General features: G+C 43.2%; 1 protein-coding gene across 1 annotated transcript; it reads left to right on the top strand.

The window, feature by feature from the left end:
* Positions 1-11,111: 11,111 nt before the first annotated feature.
* On the top strand, positions 11,112-15,114 carry RPS27L (ribosomal protein S27 like). Its single transcript, XM_012801940.2, has 4 exons — positions 11,112-11,200; positions 11,929-12,037; positions 13,078-13,188; positions 14,919-15,114. Exons 1-4 carry the CDS (start codon positions 11,195-11,197, stop codon positions 14,945-14,947), a joined length of 255 nt encoding a protein of 84 aa, XP_012657394.1. The 5' UTR covers positions 11,112-11,194; the 3' UTR covers positions 14,948-15,114.
* Positions 15,115-21,319: the final 6,205 nt, after the last annotated feature.

Below are 21,319 nucleotides of genomic sequence, written 5' to 3'. Positions count from 1 at the left end.
TCTAAGCTACCATATCATCTATTACTGTCCTAAGGGTCCACATGGAACCAAAGCTCTACCTGCCTGCCAGACCTCCTTCCACTGACTGCAACTGGGCACTAATCACAATGCCTTGCATGCAGCAGGGTGACAAAGAGGCATTGTGGTACCAGGACATGAGAGTAACAGGGGCGTCGGCATCTTAGCAGATGTGGGTTCAAATCCTTGCTCCTCCACTTGAACAAGTTCCTCAATTTCTCTAGAATCCAAAGAGGATTGTTGAAAGGATTGTATGAGATAATGGGCCTGGTGAAATCCAGCAGGCGTTTAATAAAATACATCTGTCTTTCTTTCCTGTACTTAGATTTTTTTTTTAATTACTTCTTCCTCCTGTAGTGTTTTCTTGCCCCCCATAGAGCTGGGATCACAAGGTCCAGCTGTCTTGTTGTCCTGTTGTTGTAGAGATGGGGTCTCACTCTGGCTCACTCTGGCTCAGGGGGGTCTTCAGCTGGTCTCCAACGTCTGAGCACAGGTGATCCACCCGTCTCGGCCTCCCACAGCGCTGGGACAACAGGCGTGAGCCACCACGCCCGGCCTACTTAGATTTTTCTAACAGTTTTATTGAGTTATAATTTACATACCATATAATCCACCAATTTAAAATGTACAATTCAATGTTTTTTTTTGAGATACAGTCTATGCTGCCCTCAGTAGAGTGCCATGGCGTTACAGCTCACAGTAACCCCAACCTCCTGGGCTTACGTGATTCACTTGCCTCAGCCTCCCACACAGCTGGGACTACAGGCACCCACCACAACGCCTGGCTATTTTTTTATTTTGTTGCAGTTGTCATTATTTAGCTGGCCTGGGCCGGGTTCGAACTGGCCAGCCTCCATGTATGTGGCCGGCGCCATACCATTGTGCTATGGGCGCTGAGCTGAATTCAGTGGTTTTTAAGGATATTCACTGCACTTAGATGTCATAAAATACACTTATAACATGAGGGGTATGAGGTCTAATAACAGTTTTAAGAAGACTTAGAATTTTAGTCAGCTAGAAGCTTATATAAATCACTAATGTGGTATCATTGCATTTGCAAAAACTAACACTTTGTGACACCAGGCTGTATTGATACACACATAATAACCAGAACAGGACAGTAACAGTATCTTATTATTCTGAGCTGGAAGTATGTTCCATCCTTGGGCCTATTTTTAAGAGAAATATGGGCAAATTGGAGGATGTCTAGAGCAATGTGATAAGAGTGATGAGAAAATGCAAATACTGTTTGTAGGAGCCAGTGATACTCATCCTGGAGAAAGAAAGCCTTGGAGGAGATGAAACAGAATTGTCAGCTAGCTGTAAGGTTGTTCCTAGCCTGAAATTCTATGTTTTATATATTGCTGTGTTATTAACAAGACAGAAAGCAATGCCTTATACAGCTCTTACTCTGAGTATTATGTTGCGCTCAGGCAGGTGAAATTATCAAAGTAGCTCAACTCTTCCTTATTCAAGGCCAATTGTTCAGCTTGTGGATTAGTCTAGTGGCCCCTTTCCCCCTTATTTTTCATTCCTGCTTCCTCCTTTTTGATTGAGGATAGAGATTAGTAAGCCTCAAGCCTTCCATGTGGATATTATATTAGCGGTTCTGATTATGAATGATGGAAATATTCCCAAAATAAGACTTAGACGTTACCTGATCAGGAGATTGTGCTCATCCTCCCAACTAGCTATAAAGTGATTTGACCTTCGTGGGTTAAAGTTGGCCATGATAGGAATTATTTCCATGATAGAAATTAGCAAATGCGGCTCGGCGCCTGTGGCTCGGCGCCTGTGTATGCCAGCCACATACACCTAAGGTGGCAGGTTCGAATCCAGCCCAGGCCCGCCAAACAACAATGATGGCTGCAACCAAAAAATAGCCAAGCATTGTGGTGGGCACCTGTGGTCCCAGCCACTTGGGAAGTGGAGGCAGGAGACTCGCTTGAGCCCAGGTTGGAGGTTGCTGTGAGCCATGATGCCACAGCACGCTGCCCACAGGGACAGCTTGAGGCTCTGTCTCAAAAAAAAAAAAAAAGAAATTAGCAAATGCTCCTCATCAGCACACCTCCTGCCCCCTCCCTGCCCACCCCACACTCATTGATCAGTGCTCGGCTACTTCAGAGTCGGTGCTCCCCAATGACTGCAGTGTCGGCACTAGTCTGAGTAATAACAGGCCTTCTACTAGACTGTTGGGCTACGTGTCTCTGTAAAAAATATCTTACCAGTCAATGGTATTTAACCTTCATGTAAAGCAATTTGGAATTTAAGTAGTTTAATCTAGTTAACTAGTTTCGGATAAGTAGAATATTCAGAAGAAAATGTTTAGGGAAGACTAGGCTCACTCTCAGCTGCTCTCTAGGCCACATATCTTTTCTTTAGGAAAATTCAGAAGAGCCAGGGTCTGTATGTTTAAGGAGCCTGTTATGCATAGCTACATGTGGAGTGGTCCTGTGACAGACTAGACGCCAAAGCCAGCCGGGACAAAGGTCTCCTGGAAACCGGAAGATAAAGCTCTCTGCTAGCCACCACTTGTCACACACGCCTGGCTCCTTGTGCCACCTATTGGATTGTGAAAGAACAATTTCTTAGCTTTTGAGATGAAGGTAAAAGACTCCAGCAAGTAGTTTTTGCAGAGGGAAAACATTCATAACCTTCCTTAAGGAGACTGTTGTAAAGACATACATTTACAAGTTGTCATGAGGGGAATTACCGTCAGCCGAGGATTCCCAGGGCGAACTGATTTCCTTTTGTCAACAAGCTCCAGGAATTCCAGTTGGTGGGATCCTGGAATTCCTGCAGTGGTCTACTACACGCTATCTCATCTTATCTTCATATAACCTTATTTTACCTTCATATAACCTTCACATATGAAATAGGTGTCAGTATTTTCATTTTACAGGTGGAGAAACAATTTATTAAGGAAAACCACTATTACAATTAAGTTCTAGGAAACAGGATTTACATTGCTTACTGCTTCGCATACAGCAGACATTCCATAAATAGTTGAATACGTTTTTTAATGTGAATAAATAGAGTACCGTTCTGCTTAATACTTTGAGCCCTTTAACCTATTAGCTTTTTAATCAGCTTTTATCTAATGGAAAAACAGAATGCTTTTCATTTATTTTGCTGTACATACCTCTGAGGGAAGAAGCAGAGCTCCCTGCAGTATCTCATTAACTCCGCAATGACTTGGATTTTCTAATTTTAGAAACAAGTTAACTGAGGCTTAGCCAGAATTCAGTGGTCTTTTGGTCTACTCATTACACTCGAAGTTGAGACACGGAATGATCAAAGGCAAGCATCCAGAAGGATCAAGTGAAGTTATGACAAGAAGCAAGGATTCTGGATAACCAGAATGCTTAGTCCTTAAAGAACAGAGGTCACATTGGTTGCGGTTTTATTTTTTGTTTTATATTTATTTATTTTTTGAGACAGAGTTTTACTATGTCACTCTCGGTAGAGTGATGTGGCATCATAGCTCACAGCAACCTCAAACTCTTGGGCTTAAGAGATCCTCTTGCCTCCGCTTCCTGAGTAGCTGAGACTCTAGGTACTCACCGCAATGCCCAGCTATTTTTAGTAGAGATGGGGTCTCGCTCTTGCTCAGGCTGGTCTTGAATTCCTGTGCTCAGGCGATCCACTGGCTGGGGACACTGTGCCCCGCCAAGTTGTCTGGGTTGAATCTGGCACTCAATCCACATAATCTTGGAGTACCCATCATGGGCTGCACTGGGCCCCGTGGAGATGAGACCGAATCCTGATTTTCAAGAAGCCTATGGACTTTTAGAGAAGACAAACAAGAAAGTGAATTATCAGTATAAGAGCATTGAAAAAAAGAAAGAAAGAAAGAAAGAAAATCCACCCAAGACAGCAGTGATTATGGAGAAGTGATTAATGTAGGTAATAAGTTCAGAAAAGGGAGAGATTTCATTTGCATAAATTTATGCTGGCCTCAGCATCTTTATACAATGTCTTTGCTATGAGCCGTGGTGTAATAATAAAGTTTGAGAAAGCACCTTGCCTTGAGAAAAAGTAGCTCATTTTTCTTTTTTAAACTTTTTTTTTTTTTGCAGTTTTTGGCCAGGGCCGGGTTTGAACCCACCACCTCCGGTATATGGGGCTGGCCCCCTACTCCTTTGAGCCATAGGTGCCGCCCAAGTAGCTTACTTTTTTCTTTGGCGTCTCAGGCAGAGAGAATGTTTTTGGAGGAAGCAGTAGCTGGGGAACCGAGGGGAAGGCCACGGGGCCTGATCATCAGGGCAGACCGGCAGGTGCTGGGAAATCTCACCTGGCTGCCAAGCTTGGATATTTTGAAATATAAATTAATGATTTGTTTTTTCCTACCAGTATTTCCCCTTCTCCCTTTAAGCTGTAGGAGCCTGTAATTCTTTCTGGGCTTTGCTTTTACAAATTCTAAGCCCGCAGGAGAATTTACAGCAGTGATTTTCAACCCCACTCATAGAATCACCTGAGTTTAAGAAAACTACTGCCACCTGGGTTCCACCCCCAGTACTCTGATTTAATTCACCTGGGCTGCTCCTTTGGCGATTCTAATGTGTAACCATGTTTGAATATTATTGACTTAAGCAGGCATCCTCAAACTCTGCCTGCCTAGGACATTTATCCGGCCCACCGGGTGTTTTTGCTGCCGCTGCCTGTCCTGCTTAGCAGCTGACTCGTCCCGGGGCCTGCAGTCCGGCCCTCCAACAGTCTGAGGGACAGTGCACTGGCCCCCTGTTTAAAAAGTTTGAGGACCCCTGAAAGGGTTCCTAAGTATGGTATGACAATCTTGGAGAAGCAGAAGTCGGGTGTTTTCTTGTTCCAATCTAGAGAGATACCTTAGAGTAGCAGGAATCTGGGTTCTGGCTTCCCGACAGCCTCATTGGGGAGGTGGGAAGACTCCAGAAAGAATGGCAGTGTGGCCTATCTGGGCCTATGCTTCTCATACAGGGATGTGCATATGAATCACTATTGCGAAGATGCAGATTTTAACTCAGTAGATCTAGGGTTGAGCCTGAGAATCTGTTTTCCTAAATGTTTGTAGTTGATATCAATGTTGTTGGTCCATAAAGTGGTGAGGATCTACACAACTTGGACTCTAAGCCATCTCCCTGAAGAGTCCTGTATCCACTTCAGGAATAGAACAGGAGGAACAGCCAGGTGCAGTGGCTCATGACTATAATCCTACCACTCTGGGAGGCCAAGGTGGGTGGATCACTTGAGCTCAGGAGTTCAAGGACAGACTGAGCAAGAACAAAATCTCGTCTCTACTCAAAATATAAAAACTAGCTGGACATCATGGTTGGCACCTATCGTCCCAACTACTCAGGAGGCTGAGGCAAGAAGATTGCTTGAACCTAGGAGTTTGAGGTTGCTGTGAGCTATAATGCCACAGCACTCTATCCAGGGCATAAAGTGAGACTCTGTCCCAAGGAAAAAAAAAAAAAACCAGGAGGAGCCACACAGCCTGTCAACCCTGAAGGGCCCCACATGCAGGGATAATGGACATTTTTGCAATGACCTAGTTTGATTGATAACTGAAGAGCAAATGGACCCCAAGTACATAGCCTTCCAGGCTAAGAGGGGAGCACGTCCTGGCAGGGGACCTCCTGTCAGGGTCCTGGCAGATCACAGATGGCCCACTCCAATGGATGACTGAAGAGAGTTACATGAAGGGACTATTTACTAGGTTGAAGCAGGATTAATGGAAACCAACAAAGGATTGTGAGTCACCACTCTTCACATGGAAAGGCCAACTGGGGAGGAGGTGGGAGACTCAGGAAAGGGACACTAAAGCACCTGCTGCCTTCAGAGAGCAGCCACTTGAGAGAAAATGGCCCACCAAGGGGAATAGATATTCCAACATGGCTCTTCTTTGGCCCTCTGATTTCCTGCTGATGTCTCCCATTTGCCTGACTCATCTAGAAACCAGAGGTCAAGGGAACCCAGTTGATGTAGCCCAGAAAAATCAGTCTCTGGAGCACAGACCATAGCAAAGGATGGAAAGCAGGTCTTTGGAGGGGGGACATATGCAGAAAATCCAGCATGGTCCCCAGCAATGAGGTGGAATGTTCTGCCAGCTCAGCCCAGTGGGGCTCCGACCCAGTTAGGAACCAGATTGTTATGGAAAATAAAGAAAAATAAAGGAAATCAACTATGGGAGGCTAAGGTAGGAGGCTTGCTTGAGGCCAGGAGTTTGAGATCAGCCTGAGTAAGAGGGAGACCCCATTTCTATAAATGATCCAAAACATTAGCTGAGTGCGGTGGCGACCACCTATAGTCCTTGCATCTTGGGAGGCTGAGGCAGGAGGATCACTGGAGTCTAGGAGTTTGAGGCTGTAGTGAGCTATGATTATTGCTGGACCTAGGAGTCTATCTGTCTGTCACCCAAGCCAATCAACAGAGAAATGGATGAGAGGTAACAATTTCATTTTTACTTACAGAAAAGCCAGGGATTCTGGAGAACAGCAAGGATAGCTCCTCAAAGAACTGTTCTGCCCCTTCTTTCCCTTTGTTATTTTTTATTCTCACAGTAAAAGTAAACATCAGCAATGTTATTACTCATCATAGTATATGTTAAACAGATTCCTCCTCAAAGGTTACAAAGTTACACAATCCTCCTATCTTTTTTTTTTTTTTGAGACAGAGCCTCAAGCTATCCCCCTGGGTAGAGTGCCATGACATCACAGCTCACAGCAACCTCCAACTCCTGGGCTCAAGCGAGTCTCCCACCTCAGCCTCCCAAGTAGCTGGGACTACAGGCGCCCGCCACAACGCCCGGCTATTTTTTGGTTGCAGCCATCATTGTTGTTTGGCGGCCCGGGCTGGGGATTCGAACCTGCCACCTTAGGTGTATGTGGCTGGCGCCTTAGCCTCTTGAGCTACAGGCGCCAAGCCCAATCCTCCTATCTTAAAGTGGTTATATCTTCAAAGCATTTCTATTCTAGACTAAATTCATAGTTAGTCAACACTTCACTGGGTGCAGAGTGCCCCGGGTCCTTGACTGGTACTATGGAGTCCAGTCCCTCAACTTATCTACGACAGGAGGCCTTGGAAGTGAGTAAACAATCTCCAGATGTTGTCATGTTGGGTCATCCAGCCGTGCTAGGGCCAGCAGCTTCTTGGATGAAATGGCCGTGCAGGTAAACAGTGGCCGGTAGAGAGTTACGTGAAGGGACTATTTACCACGTTGAGGCAGGACTAATGGAAACCAACAAAGCGAGATGATAGTGAGATAAGGAAAGGAAAGGGAACAGAAGGGGAGGGAAGGGGAGGAAACTGGCACCAGAGTGTGCTTCTGAGTCTTACTTACCCCTTACTGATGGGAGCTTGCCTGAGAGGGTCAGCATCCTCATGAATTAACAATGGGTTGCAACCATTACGATTGGCACTTCGGGGACAATGGCCATGATCCTGTTGGGGAACTGACATGCAGGAGAGAGGCGGACTTTCAGGAGCGGCTTCTGATTTCAGGAGTGTATAGAGTATGAGCCACAAGCACTTTGATACCTGCCAACATGTGGGCAGTAGAAGGAAGAGAAAAAGAATGCAGCCTTATAGTTTGCAGAGTTCTCTGAGCTTCTCAGAAAAAAATATTAGAAAGGCAGAGGCATGAAAAGTTCTCTTTAGGGCCCCCACCTCATGCTCTGAATTTCCTAAAAACAAAACAAAACTAAACCTCCTGATCATCTTTCTGGGAAAAGAAAAGCACAGGCCTGAAGAACTTCAGCCGAGAGGAAAGGCAGGGATCTGATTATTTACAACCCCCCCTGGGTGCCTGAAATTCAGCACCAGTGGGGTTTCTGGCTTAACCTGTCTGAACACCTGTGAGTTTTCCCAGTGTCTGAAGTTGGTAAAGGGAGAGAGGGAAGTAGAGATGGGTACACACTGCTGAGGTGAAGGGAGCCAGGTGCCAAATTGAGCTTTCAGTGGCACCTTCTCAGACCTGGCCTGATAGAACAGCTGCAGAGTTCTAGAATAGAATTTTGACTGGTACTTCACAACTCTTTAAAAGCAGGTGGGAGTGCCTTTTGCAGGATCCTAGAGAGGAGGCTGCCCAGGCAGAGAGACTCTGCATGCCCCTTCATCTGCCATTAGTGTAGGGACTGGAGGACATTTTAGGAGAAATTGGGCTTTGAAGAGGAATCAGAGTTCTATGTAGACACCAGGTCTTCTTGACTTTGGTAGTTTTATTTCTCATGCTGCCTCTGAGTGAGGTTTTGACACTGTACTGTGAACTGAAGCTCTACCCAGGTTTGATCATTAGAAATTGTTCTGAGATCTACAACACATTAAATGCCAGAATAAATTCCAGGTTAATTTAAAGGTTAAAGAACAAGGATCACAACAAAAGAATTAGACGAGAGCACAGGAAATATTTGGTTGAGCCTAAGGTGATCAAGCCTTGTCTAAGCGCAATAGCAAAAAGAAAGCAATAGATTTGGAATGCATATGTATGTATGTGTATGCATGGGAATATATGATATTAAAAATTCCTATATGATTAAAAATCATCAAAAAATAAAATTAATAAGAAACAAGTTGGAAAAATATTTATAACATACTATATGATTAATGGTTAATATCCTTGATACAGGAGGATAAAAAAGAAGTAGGTGACTATTCCAATAGAAAAGGGCTAAGGACCAATAAATATGTGAAAAATATGAATTGAAACAACAGTGAAATATGATAAAATCCTACTTTCAAATAATAGTTTTTCTGGACTGAGATAGGAAAACCATAATAGTACTGTCATGGGTGCAAAGAAAGGGGGATAGGATACTTATACATTTTACATCTGGGACGTACATTGGTTTTGCTTTTTTGGTAACTTGGCAGAGTTAAACCTAGAATGTACATAACTTTTGACACAGCAATCCTCCTCTAAGAATTTATCCTAAGGAAACAACCAAGAATGTACCCTAACCTAATCTACAACAATGTTTACCATGGTGTGGGAGAACAGAGTATTGAATGTTAGGCTTTGATAACAGTTGTGTGGTGGGCACTTGGGCTTCACTATTGTATTCTTATGTTGCTGTAACAAATTGCCATAAAACTAATGGCTTACAACACTTATTTCTTATCTTACAGTTCTGTATTTCAGAAGTCTGACCCACACAATTGAGGTGTTGGCAGGATCGTATTTCTTGCTGGAGGCTCTAGGAGGGAGGCCTTTTTCTTGCCTGGACTTCTGGCACTTTTGGGCTTATGGTCTTCTCACATCTTCGAAGCCAGCAACACAGCATCTCTCAGACGTTCTTCCCTCATTGCATCTTGTTCTCTGACCTTCTGTCTTCCTCTTCCACTTGTGAGGACCCTTGTGATTACATTGAGCTCACGAAAATAATCCAGGATAATCTTCCTAGATTAAAGTCAGCTAATTAGCAACCTTAATTCCACTTGTCAAGTAACTACAGGTCCTGGGGATTAGGACATTGATATCTTCAGGGGCCATTATTCTGCCTATACAATTGTAGTATCCTACATATTTATCTGCATGAAAATAATATTTATTGATATTAATATATTAAACATCTAACATTAAAAATCCTTAGCCCATATCCAATTTAGTATTTAGGTATTTAGTATTTTATTATTTGGCTAAAATAGGATATTAGGATAGATGCTATGTGTCCATTAACAATCATAATGTAAGAAAATACGTAGTAACAGAGAGCAACGCTCATTAATTATATAGTAAGCGGAAGGGGAAAACTCAAGTCTAAAAAAGATTGGGTACAAGTGATCCCAATTATGTAAAACCAAAACCCAAAGGAAACTTTGTGCAAGTGAGTAAAAAATGTTTAGAAGGACGTAGATCTGGGAAATGCCTGTGGCTCAGAAGGGTAGGGCACTGGCCCCATATGCCGGAGGTGGCAGGTTCAAATCTGGGCCCTCACCAAAAAAAAAAGGACATAGGTCAAAAGTTAGTGATGTTTATCTCTGGATGGTAATTTAAATTTTCTTCTTGTCCTGCATTTTTCAAGATGTATATTATACACGTATTTTTTGCCAAGAGAAATAGAATAAGAACATCTAGTTAGGCTCGGCACCTGTAGCGCCAGGGCGCCAGCCACGTACACCTAAGGTGGCGGGTTCGAATCCAGCCCGAGCCAGCCAAAACCAACAATGACGGCTGCAACCAAGAAATGGCCAGGTGTTGTGGCGGGCACCTGTAGTCCCAGCTACTTGGGAGGCTGAGGCAGGAGACTCGCTTGAGCTCAGGAGTTGGAGGTTGCTGTGAGCTGTGATGCCATAGCACTCTACCCAGGGGGATAGCTTGAGGCTCTGTCTAAAAAAAAGAAGAAGAAGAAGAAGAAGAACATCTAGTTAAACATGTTCTGGTCAAGGGTCTCCCTGGCTTCTGGGGTCTCGGTCATGCATGCTTACCCCTGATCAAAATATTTCAGGTCTGGCAGTCAGCAGCACCCGCCACTTTCTCAGGTCCCACTTGTTGGCTCTGGAAAGTACAGGTAATCCTCGCAGGACAGGAAAGAGCCTCCGACTAAACCCAGTCGCGAATCCCCGCTCTTTAAGAACTTTTTCAGGACAAAGCAAACCTGTGGCACAGCCTCACCACGCAAAGCACTCAGAAACCTGCAACTTGGAGGGGGGAATCCACGAGGATACCGGCCTCTCATAACCTCGATGGCACGTATCAGTGGCTAATCATATTGTGTTTTTAATGCACAAAAGAACAGAGAACAGTCGCGTCACCGGGTGAGCCCACCCGCAGAGCTAGCCGAGAGCGGATGGTTAGCTCCGTGGCCGGGCGAGGGGTGAGCCGCCCGCCCGGTTCCAGGGGGCCGCGGCAGAGACCGCTGCGGGGGATCGGTCGCCTCGGGCTCAGCAGCGCGCCACCCAACCTCCAGAGGCTGGCCCAGCCAGAGGCCCCAGAGAGAAGCCGTTAGGTTCACCCGGCTTGGGACCCCGGGATGCGCCGACCGTCGCCCCGGACCGCAGACCCGGCCGGAGCGTCCACACCACCGAGAGCGGCGTCCCCACCACCGAGAGGAGCGCCTAGAGCGGACAGCCCGCCCGCCGCTGCGCGCCGCTCCGCCCGCCTCCTCTATCCCGGAAGTTGACGCCGAGCGCAGCTCGCGTGCTGCCAGCCAGGAGTGGCGTCTGAGAGGTGCGGACCGGCTGGCCTTGGGGAGCGGTCAAGATGCCTGTGAGTTGTTGGCTTCGGCCTCCGGGTTTGTTTCGGGCTTCTCTGTCTGCCGAGGGGTGCGGAGGCGACGAGCCCGACGGCTCCCCAGGCCTGCGGCGTTCCCTGCCGAACGTGGGGAGGCGGCGGGTACCGTGCAGCTTCCCGAGTGGCGGGCATGTCGGGACCTGCCCGGGCAGCGCGGCGTGGCCGGCCTTGCACGGGCGTGGGCTGCGGTTTGGACGCGGTGGCTCCAGGGAAGCAGCTCCCTGGGAAAGTTAGTTTATAGTGGGCTGCGATCTTTCTATAGTATATAAATGCCATCAAGGATCGTCACCCCTCAGCCTCGCAAGTTCGTATCAGATCAGATGTTGACCCCAGGCGTTGGCGTTCTCTCTGGTCTCCTTTGGCAGTTTCGACTCTCGAGTCCAGGGTCCGAGTTGTTCTTAGAGCCACAGTTTTGTTTTCACAGAAGACTGTTACTCTGCCGAGTTAAGAAGGAAGGGGTTAGCTAAGCTTACCATATTTCCTGATCGTCATAAAGCGCTTTTATAGGGACTTGGAGAACGCGAGCATTATTACAAAGTATTAGTCAAAGTCATTAACAGGCTTTAAAAAGTAACTAACGTCTGACATATTGTTCCGCAGAAGTTCGACCGTTATTCCTACTTTTGCATGTACATTTCACGCATGTTAAATCTGTCAGCATTGTGATTTAACTGTAGTAGTGATCATTTGTTTGTTTTATTCAGTTGGCAAGAGATTTATTACATCCGTCCTTGGAAGAGGAAAAGAAAAAACATAAAAAGAAACGGCTAGTTCAAAGTCCAAACTCTTATTTTATGGATGTAAAATGTCCAGGTAAGATTTCAAATCTTAATTCCTTTCTAAGGAAAATTTCTGTAAGGATTGTTAGTGGGGCATGCATATTTAGAAACATTAGGGCTCTCTGTTGAGTGGAAGTGGGAATACAGAATTGGAAATGTAAGGGACATTTTCTTTTTTTTTTTTTTTCTTTTTTTTCTGAGACAGAGTCTTACTCAGTTGCCCTTGGTAGAGTGCTCTGGTGTCACAGCTCACGGCAACCTCAAACTCTTGGGTTTAAGCGATTCTCTTCCCTCAGCCTCTCAAGTAGCTAGGACTACAGGTGCTTGCCACAATGCCTGGCTTTTAGAGAGGGGGTCTAGCTCTTGCCCAGGCTGGTCTCTAACCTGCCTTGGCCTCCCAAAGTACTAGGATTACAGGCATAGGAACATTTTCAAAGTCTGTTGATTCTTCAGTCTAAAGCTCTGCTGCCCAGTATGGTGGCCATTGGCCATAAGTGGCCATGAGCACTTGAAATGTGGATAGTAAAAATGGAGATGTTCTTTAAGTGCAAAATACATACTGGATTTTGAAGATGTAGCACAAAATAAAAACCATATTAATTTATGTTGAAATGATAATATTTTGGAAATAGTTCAATAAAAACATTAATTTCACTTTAAAAAAATTTTATGGCTCAGTGCCCATTGCTCAGTGAGTAGGGCACTGGCCACATACACAGAGGCTGGTAGGTTTGAGCCCACCCGGGCCTGCTAAACAACAATGACAAGTGCAGCCAAATATAGCCAGGCATTGTGGTGGGTGCCTATAGTCCCAGCTACTTGGGAGGCTGAGGCAAGAGAATCACTTAAGCCCAAGAGTTTGAGGTTGCTATGAGCTGTGACGGCACAGCATTCTACTGAGGGTGACATAGTGACACTGTCTCAAAAAAGTTTTTTTATGTAGAAAAGTTTATGTTACATATGTGGCTTGCTGTTACACAGCACGTATTTCTATATATCACTAGAAGTATGTTGAACAGGTACTATATTTTCTTCTGCTTTTCACTTTTAACATTCTCCCCTCTCCCCTTTTAGGTTGCTACAAGATTACCACAGTTTTCAGCCATGCTCAGACAGTGGTTCTTTGTGTGGGTTGTTCAACAGTCTTGTGCCAACCTACAGGAGGAAAGGCCAGACTTACAGAAGGTATGTCAATTGGCATTTTCTAACCAGGGATGAGATTTTAGGATTATAAATGTCTCCCGTCTTTACTAAAATAGTTGAAAGAAATTTTAAATTCATGATTACCAAAATAATTTATACATTTCATTGTGTGCTCTTTCAATATGGAAAGTTCTATGGATAAATTTAAACTTTTTTTTTTTTGAGACAGAGTCTCACTATATCGCACTTGGTAGACTGCTATGGCATCACAGCTCACAGCAACTTCTAACTCTTGGGCTTAAGCGATTCTCTTGCCTCAGCCTGCTAAGTAGCTGGAACTACAGGCGCCTGCCACAATGCCCGGCTATTTTTTGTTGCAGTTATCATTGTTGTTTAGCTGGCCTACCTGGTTTCAAACCCAGTAGCCTCAGTGTATGTGGCTGGCACTGTAACCACTGTGCTATGGGCAGGGAGCCGATAAATTTAAACTCTTGACAGTCATTATTTTCTTAGTTTCCCAGTTCTATTGTGTTGATTCACTTAATTTGTTTAACTTGGAATAAATTCAGAATAAATCAGAACGGAAGCAAAGAATAACTACATATAATAAGACACAGGGATTTTTAAAACTGTAGAATTTTAATATTTCTTCTGTAAGATTTTGTTTCATGTGCATTTGGTACCTGTGACTTAAGATAGTTTTTTATTATTACTGGCTAAACTACAGATACCTAAGGTATAAATTAAAATGCCAGAGATTTTATTTTAATGAGCAACTACTTAATTCTTAATGTAAAAATCGAATTTTAATTCCTCTTTCACTTTAGTGCAATAAGAAATAAAATTTGCCTCAGTGATACTTGTACATTTACAGTTTCATAGGGATACTTGAAATTTTGCTTGTGAGATGTTGGCGTGCTTTACATTCCATGTTCTCACTGGAAGAATTACAAGTTACAAGTGGATTGGCAGCAAAGCAAAGATCTATTTAGTGTGACTTGGTGAGATGTAAGTAAGAAGTCAGCATATATTTTAAGAGTAGTGTTGCTCCTAAGGTGTACTTGTAAGATTTCTGAAACTTATGTCATATCATGACTTGGGGAATTTTTGCCCATATACTCACAGATGGCTCAAAGGGTACATGTGTACCAGAGTATCCAAAGATACTAATCAAATTATTTTCTTGGGAAAATTATTCAGAATAGTTCCTAAAAATTAAGATTGCATCTAGTGACAGCTTGCATAAGACAGTTTTACCTGTTGAATTCAGGCCGGTTGCCTTAAATAGAAAGCATTTGAAAAACAAAAATGATAGTTATAGTTGTATCAGAATGAATTATAGTATAAAAGGATAAATGGCTTGGCGCCTGTGGCTCAAGTGGCTAAGGCGCCAGCCACATACACCTAAGGTGGCGGGTTCGAATCCAGCCCAGGCCCGCTAAACAACAATGAGGGCTGCAACCAAAAAACAGCCGGGTGTTGTGGCGGGTGCCTATAGTCCCAGCTACTTGGGAAGCTGAGGCAGGAGACTCGCTTGAGCCGAGGAGTTGGAGGTTGCTGTGAGCTGTGATGCCACAGCACTCTACCCAGGGGGATAGCTTGAGGCTCTGTCTCAAAAAAAAAGGATAGATGCATGTGTGAATATTTCTAAATTTGTGTTATTGATATTTAATAAATTAATAATGCTAAAAAGTACGTTTTGTCACTCTGGTAAAATTATACCGAAGATAGAATGTACTTCTGTTTAATATGCTCTTATGATTCCTTTGCAGGCTGTTCATTTAGAAGAAAGCAACACTAATGATCTACACAACTTTCTGAATTTGTGTTATCTCACAGAAAGCCTTATCATAAGTTCAATAATTCTAGTTAATCTACCAAGAGAATTAAATTTGGTTTTATAAGGTATACAACAGCAATCTCCTATTTTGATGTCAATTTTTCAATAAAGTTTTGATTATGGGCAAATCCTTTTCTTTGTTCTTTTTTAAGTACGTGTGAGAATGCCATACATTTATGATACACGGCGTGTGAGAGTTTGGTTTAAATATTTTAAAAATGTATTCTGATTAGTTTATGTCTCATTTCAAGAGTAGAACCCCTAGATATTTGATTTTCAGTTCTTTTCCAAACTGCTGTGGATGGGAATGATTACAAATGTAAAATCCATTATTTGTTAATTCTACATGTAGTTTTGCTATTGTAACCATGGAAACACTTCTAGATGTCCATATTTAATGCCATAACAATCATGGTGAAATGCCTTGGATTTATGTAGTCCTACTATACTACTGTGTATTTAGGACAGTAACTACTAGGTGGAGTCCGAGTTACTGGAAGCTCCTTTTTGGGGTAGAAAATTTGAGAGGAGCAATCAGGAGTAGTGTGATTTACTACTAAAAGCTCTGGTTGGGGATAGTAGATGGTGCTGAAGTCTCTGTCCTGACTATACGTATGTATTAAATGGCTTTGGTAATTCATTGCCATTTTCATAGTTTACAAAGTGACCCTGGGGAGCTGGGAAGGGAAGTGTAATCTTTTCTAGCTACTTCATGACTCCTCATTGGACTAGGAAGATAGTCCAGTTGCTGTTCTGCTTACATTTGATTTGTTACCTTAAGACACACACTTAGGAAAGACATTTCCCATCAGCAGGTATTCCTACATATACACCCCCAATCTGAGTGAAGAATGATTGCAAGTTTGGGGTGTATGTGACATAGGGAAGTTGATGACCCAGAGGTTCTCAGGTCTGGTTTAAGCCATCTTTAGAGTCTTAGTAATTTTTTCACATTGTCTCTTAGCCAAAAAATTAAGTAGTTAGGTTCTAATAACTTTAGTAGCCATTTGAAAATTACAAGGGCAAAAGTGATGTGATAATTTCTATCTCATTCTTAAATCACAACAGTTACTAGTGCAAAGTGTATGCTTTTGGAGCTCTGCACAGTGTCCCAAAATTGGTGTCAGATTGGACACCATTGTCCAGTTTAGGAACGTTGGCTATAAGGAGAGCCAGTGGGGATCATAGCTCTTTTTCTTTTTTGGGGACAGAGTCTCATGCTTGCCCAGGCTACAGTGCCATGGTGTCAAGCCTAGATCACAGCGATCTCAAACCAGGCCTCAAGCCATCCTCCTGCATCAGTTTCCCACATAGCATGACTACAGGCACCTGCCACAATGTCCAGCTAATTTTTCTATTTTTGGTATAGATGGGAGTCTCCCTCTTGCTCAGACTGGTCTCAGATTCCTGAGCTCATAGGATCCTCCCATCTCAGCATCCCAGAGTGCTAAGATTATACAGGCTGGGAGCCATTGCATCCTGCCAATAGCTTTAGATACAGAAGGAACCCGCCCAGCTTGGTGGCTGGGCTAATCCTAGCACTCTGGGAGGCCAAGGAGGGTGGATAGCTTGAGCTTGTTTCAGCAGTATTATTGGGTTTGAAAAATGCTAAATAGAAGGCTGGGTGAGATGGCTCACGCCTGTAATTTCAGCACTCTGGGAGGCTGAGGAGGGTGGATCTCTTGAGGTCATGAATTTGAGACCAGCCTGAGCAAGAGTGAGGCTCCATCTTTAAAAAATAGCTGGGTGTTGTGGTGGCCACCTGTAGTCCCAGCTACCGGGGAGGCTGAGGCAAGAGAATCGCTTAAGACCAAGAGTTTGAGGTTGCTGTGAGCTGTGTTGTTACAGCACTCTACTGAGGGTGACATAGTGACACTGTCTCCAAAAAAAAAAAAAAAAAGCTAAATAGGACACTAAAACTCCCCCAAACTTCAGAGTCAGCTATGCATATTACTATTTGCTGAATATTATTTATATTGACTTCATTTTTTAAAGTAAAAAATTAAGGAAACCCTAAATGGAAAAACTAGTTATATAAAGAGAGCTAAAATAAAATTAAATTCTTGGCTTCTGACCTGACTGAATGACAAATCGTTTTAGTTGCCCTGTAAATCATCTGACAAAGTTTCAATTTTTTTTTTTAAGAGTTAATTCAGGGCTTGGCGCCTGTGGCTCAAGTGGCTAAGTTGCCAGCCACGTACACCCAAGATGGCAGGTTTGAATCCAGCCCAGACCTGCCAAACAACAATGACAGCTGCAACCAAAAAATAGCCGTGCGTTGTGGTGGGAGCCTGTGGTCCCAGCTACTTGGGAGGCTGAGGCAGGAGACTCTCTTGAGCCCAGGAGTTAGAGGTTGCTGTGAGCTGTGATGCCATGGCACTCTATCCATGGGGACAGCTTGAGGCTCCTGTCTCAAAAAAAAAAAAAAAAAAGAGTTAATTCAGATAGCAAAAACTTCAACCTTTTACAATATAAAATGCAGCATTTTTTAATATCTTCACAAGCTTGTGCAAATATCACCACTGTCTAATCCCAGACTATTTCATGACCCCCAGAAGAAACTCCATACACATCATTATTGACTCACCATTCATGCAGCCCTTGGCAACCATGAATCTACTGGCTCACACCTGTCATCTCAGCACTTTGGGAGGCTGAGGTAGGATTGCTTGAGCCCAGGAGTATAAGGTCGCAATGACCTAAGATAGATTGCACCACTGCACTCCAGCCTGGAGTGTAAACAAAACAAAACAAATGAATATACAGTAACATTTTGTCTGATAGACATTTGGATTGTTTTCACTTTTTGGCGACTATGAATAATGCTGTATGGACATATATTTTAAATTCTCTTGGGTATATAGCAGAGTGAAATTGCTATTCTATGGATGGGTACTTGGTTTCTATTTTCGCTCACTATATCTATGCTGCCACAAATATATTTACTTTTTGAGGAGTTGCCTGTTGCACCATTTTACATTCCTACCAGCAATGCATAGAGCAATGCAGGAATTACAGGTGTGAGCCACCTCGCCCGGCCATCTCTACATCCTCTCTAACACTTGCTATTGTCTTTTTCATTGTAGCCTCGTAGAGTGTGGCTGCAAATCATATCAAAAGCACAAAACTGCACTGTGGTTTTGATTTATATTTCCCTAATGATATTGACCATCTTTTTATATGTTTATCGGCCATTGGTACATCTTCTTTGAAGCACTGTCTACTTAGATCCTTTGCTCCCTGCCTCCTTTTTTGTAAAGACAGTCTCACTTTGTCACCCTCAGTAGAGTGCTGTGCTGTCATAGCTCACAGCAACCTCAAACCCTTGGGCTCAAGCAATTCTCTTGCCTCAGCCTCCCAAGTAGCTGGGACTACAGGCGCCTACGACAATGCCTGGCTATTTTGTAGAGATGGGGTCTCACTCTTGCTCAGGGTGGTCTTGAACTCCTGAGCTCCCGCAATCTACCTGCCTCGGCCTCCCAGAGTGCCGGGACTACAGGCGTGAGCCACCACACCTGGCCTCCTTATATATTTACTTGAAAATATTTTCTTCCATTCTGTGGGCTATCTTTTTACCTTTCGTTCTTTGAAGCACGAACATTTAATTTTTATGAAGTCCAACTTATCTATATTTTTCCTTTGTTGCTTATATTTTTTGTGTCATATCTAAGAAACCACTACCTAGTCCAAGGTCACGAAAATTCATGCCTATTTTTTTTTCTTCTAAGAGTTTTTTAGTTTTAGTTCTTAATCCACTTTAAATTAATTTTTGCATATTCTATGAGGCAGAGGTCCAACTTCATTCTCTAATTCTTTTCATTTATTTTTATTTTTTGCAGAGACAGAGTCTCACTATGTTACCCAGACTGGTCTTACAGTCCTGGGCTCAAGTAATCCTCCCACCTCAGCCTCCCAAAGTGGTAAGGTTACAGGCATGAGCCACCACCTGGCCCTCTAATTCTTTTTTTTTTTTCCTTTTTCTAATTCTTTTTAATGGCACATAATAGTTCATGGCATGGAAGTACCATAATTCATTCAGCATTATTCTATGGATGGGTACTTGGTTTCTATTTTCCCCCACTATAATCTATGCTGCCACAAATATATTTAAAAATGTCATTAATAATCATGCTTTTTTTTTCTCTCTCTTCTTCTGTAGGATGGATTTCTGGAAGTGAGATTGCTGGTTGGAAAGATGTTTTTAATTTAAATAGATGACGCCAGATTGTTTTCCACCAGCAACATATGAAAATCTTCTCCCTCCTCTCCATCTTTTCCATTACTAAGTGCTAATCTTTATTTATTTATTTTTGCCATTTTGCTGGTTGTTAAGTTATATGTCGTCGTCACTCTAATTTGTATACCTGACAGCCAAGGAGTTTGGGAGTGGAAAGAAGACAGAATAAGCTACTATGTTCCTAGAATCCTTCTAATTTGTTTTATCTATATTAAAAAAACCCAAATTATAAACATGGCTAAAAATAGTTAGAATATAGTTCCCTACGGCTGCTATAACTAGTTACCCCAAATTTATTTATTTATTTTTATTTATTTATTTATGACAGAGTCTCACTATGTTGCCCTCGGTAGAGTGCTGTGACATCACAGCTCACAGCAACCTCCAATTCTTGGGCTTAAGCGATTCTCTTGCCTCAGCCTCCCAAGTAGCTGGGACTATAGGCACCCGCCACAATGCCCGGCTGGTTTTTGTTGTTGTTGTTGTAGTTGTCTTTATTGTTTCGCAGGCCCAGGCCAGGTTTGAACCTGCCAGCCTCAGTGTATGTGGCCAGTGCCCTAACCACTGAGCTATGGGCACGGAGCCAAGTTATCCCAAATTTAGTGACTTAAGACAACACAAATTTGTTATTTATAGTTCTGAAGGTCAGAAGTCCAAAATGGATTCCTTTTCTTATGTAAGAATTAGGGCGTGGACATCTTTGGAAAGTCATTATTCTGCCTACCACAGAATACAAAGTTGTAAAGTACTATCCGATATACCCCATAGATTCTGGAAATTATGTCTTTGTAGTTTTTTGAGTTTTTTTTTTTTTTTACTAGCTGGAGTGCAGTGGCATGCTCAAAATCCTGGAAGAGATCCTCTCCCTTCAGCTTCCCAAAGTGCTATAATTTTCAATGGAAAAAGCCCTGCAGTTTGTCTGGAAGGATTCAAGTTCACTGTTGCATTTTACAAAGGAAAAGGATAACTTTTACAATAATGATTTTACTTTTTACTCTTTTAGGATCTTTTAGCTACATTTTCATAACTCTAGTTAGAAAGAATTATATCAAATTATGGTCTTTGCCATTGATCTATGCTTAAATAGCCTTTGAATCTTATTTCAAAGGGGGTTCCAGAATAGTAACTTTTCAGTTTATTTCTGTTTTACCACTTCTGACTCACTTCCATCCTGCTATACCGGGTCTACTGTTATCTTCATGCCTAGCATAACCTCACCTAGGAAAGAACTTGGGGAGAGGGCAGTGCCTGTGGCTCAGTGAGTAGGGCGCCGGCCCCATATACCGAGGGTGGTGGGTTCGAACCTGACCCCAGCCAAACTATAACAAAAAATAGCCCACTGCCTGTAGTCCCAGCTACTTGGGAGGCTGAGTCAAGAAAATTGCCTAAACCAAGGAGTTGGAGGTTGCTGTGAGCTGTGATGTCACCTCACTCTACTGAGGGCAATAAAGCGAGACTCTGTCTCTAAAAAAGAAAGAACTCAGGGAGAATAGTTCTGTCAAATTTAGTTAAAATCCTACGTTTTTAATTTTTCTTAGGGAAGTAATTTTAGTCTCCCAATTGAAGCTGCCACTGAATCTAGAGCGCAGCAGACCTTCAGCTCAGCTCAATGCAGTGTTTTGTGTCTGCGAATGTCTTTCTTTTCTCATTTCATGTTTCTATATTTTGCTCTATATTTACAGCAGGGGGGTATATAAGAGCAGGACCGTACACTGTCATCTTTGTCTTAGCTCTGTATTAATTTGAAAGTTGTATGTTTTTCTTAATTAAAATTCCAACATGTATTTATTTTTATTCATTTTATGTGACTTAATCTCCCCCCATCACTTCATCAATAAAATTGCATGCCACTGAGTGTGACTTTTACCGAACAGGTGAATTTTTAGGGTTTTTTTTTAATGAGAAGGCAGGATAATGGTTAAAACAGGCTTTGGGGCTCGGCACCTGTGGCTCAAGTGGCTAAGGCGCCAGCCACGTACACCCAAGGTGGCGGGTTTGAATCCAGCCCAGACCCGCCAAACAACAATGATGGCTGCAACCAAAAAATAGCCGGGCGTTGTGGCGGGCGCCTGTGGTCCCAGCTACTTGGGAGGCTG

This window comes from Otolemur garnettii, unplaced genomic scaffold, assembly GCF_000181295.1.
Source record: "Otolemur garnettii isolate 467f Iridium unplaced genomic scaffold, OtoGar3 scaffold00011, whole genome shotgun sequence".
Classification (NCBI taxonomy): Eukaryota; Metazoa; Chordata; class Mammalia; order Primates; family Galagidae; genus Otolemur; species Otolemur garnettii.
This window is presented reverse-complemented; position numbering and strand designations above follow the sequence as displayed.

Coding starts and splice junctions, on each gene's coding strand:
- RPS27L (XM_012801940.2), top strand. Junction 12,038..13,077: donor TATGGATGTAAAATGTCCAG/GTAAGATTTCAA, acceptor CTCCCCTTTTAG/GTTGCTACAAGATTACCACA. Junction 13,189..14,918: donor AAAGGCCAGACTTACAGAAG/GTATGTCAATTG, acceptor ATTCCTTTGCAG/GCTGTTCATTTAGAAGAAAG.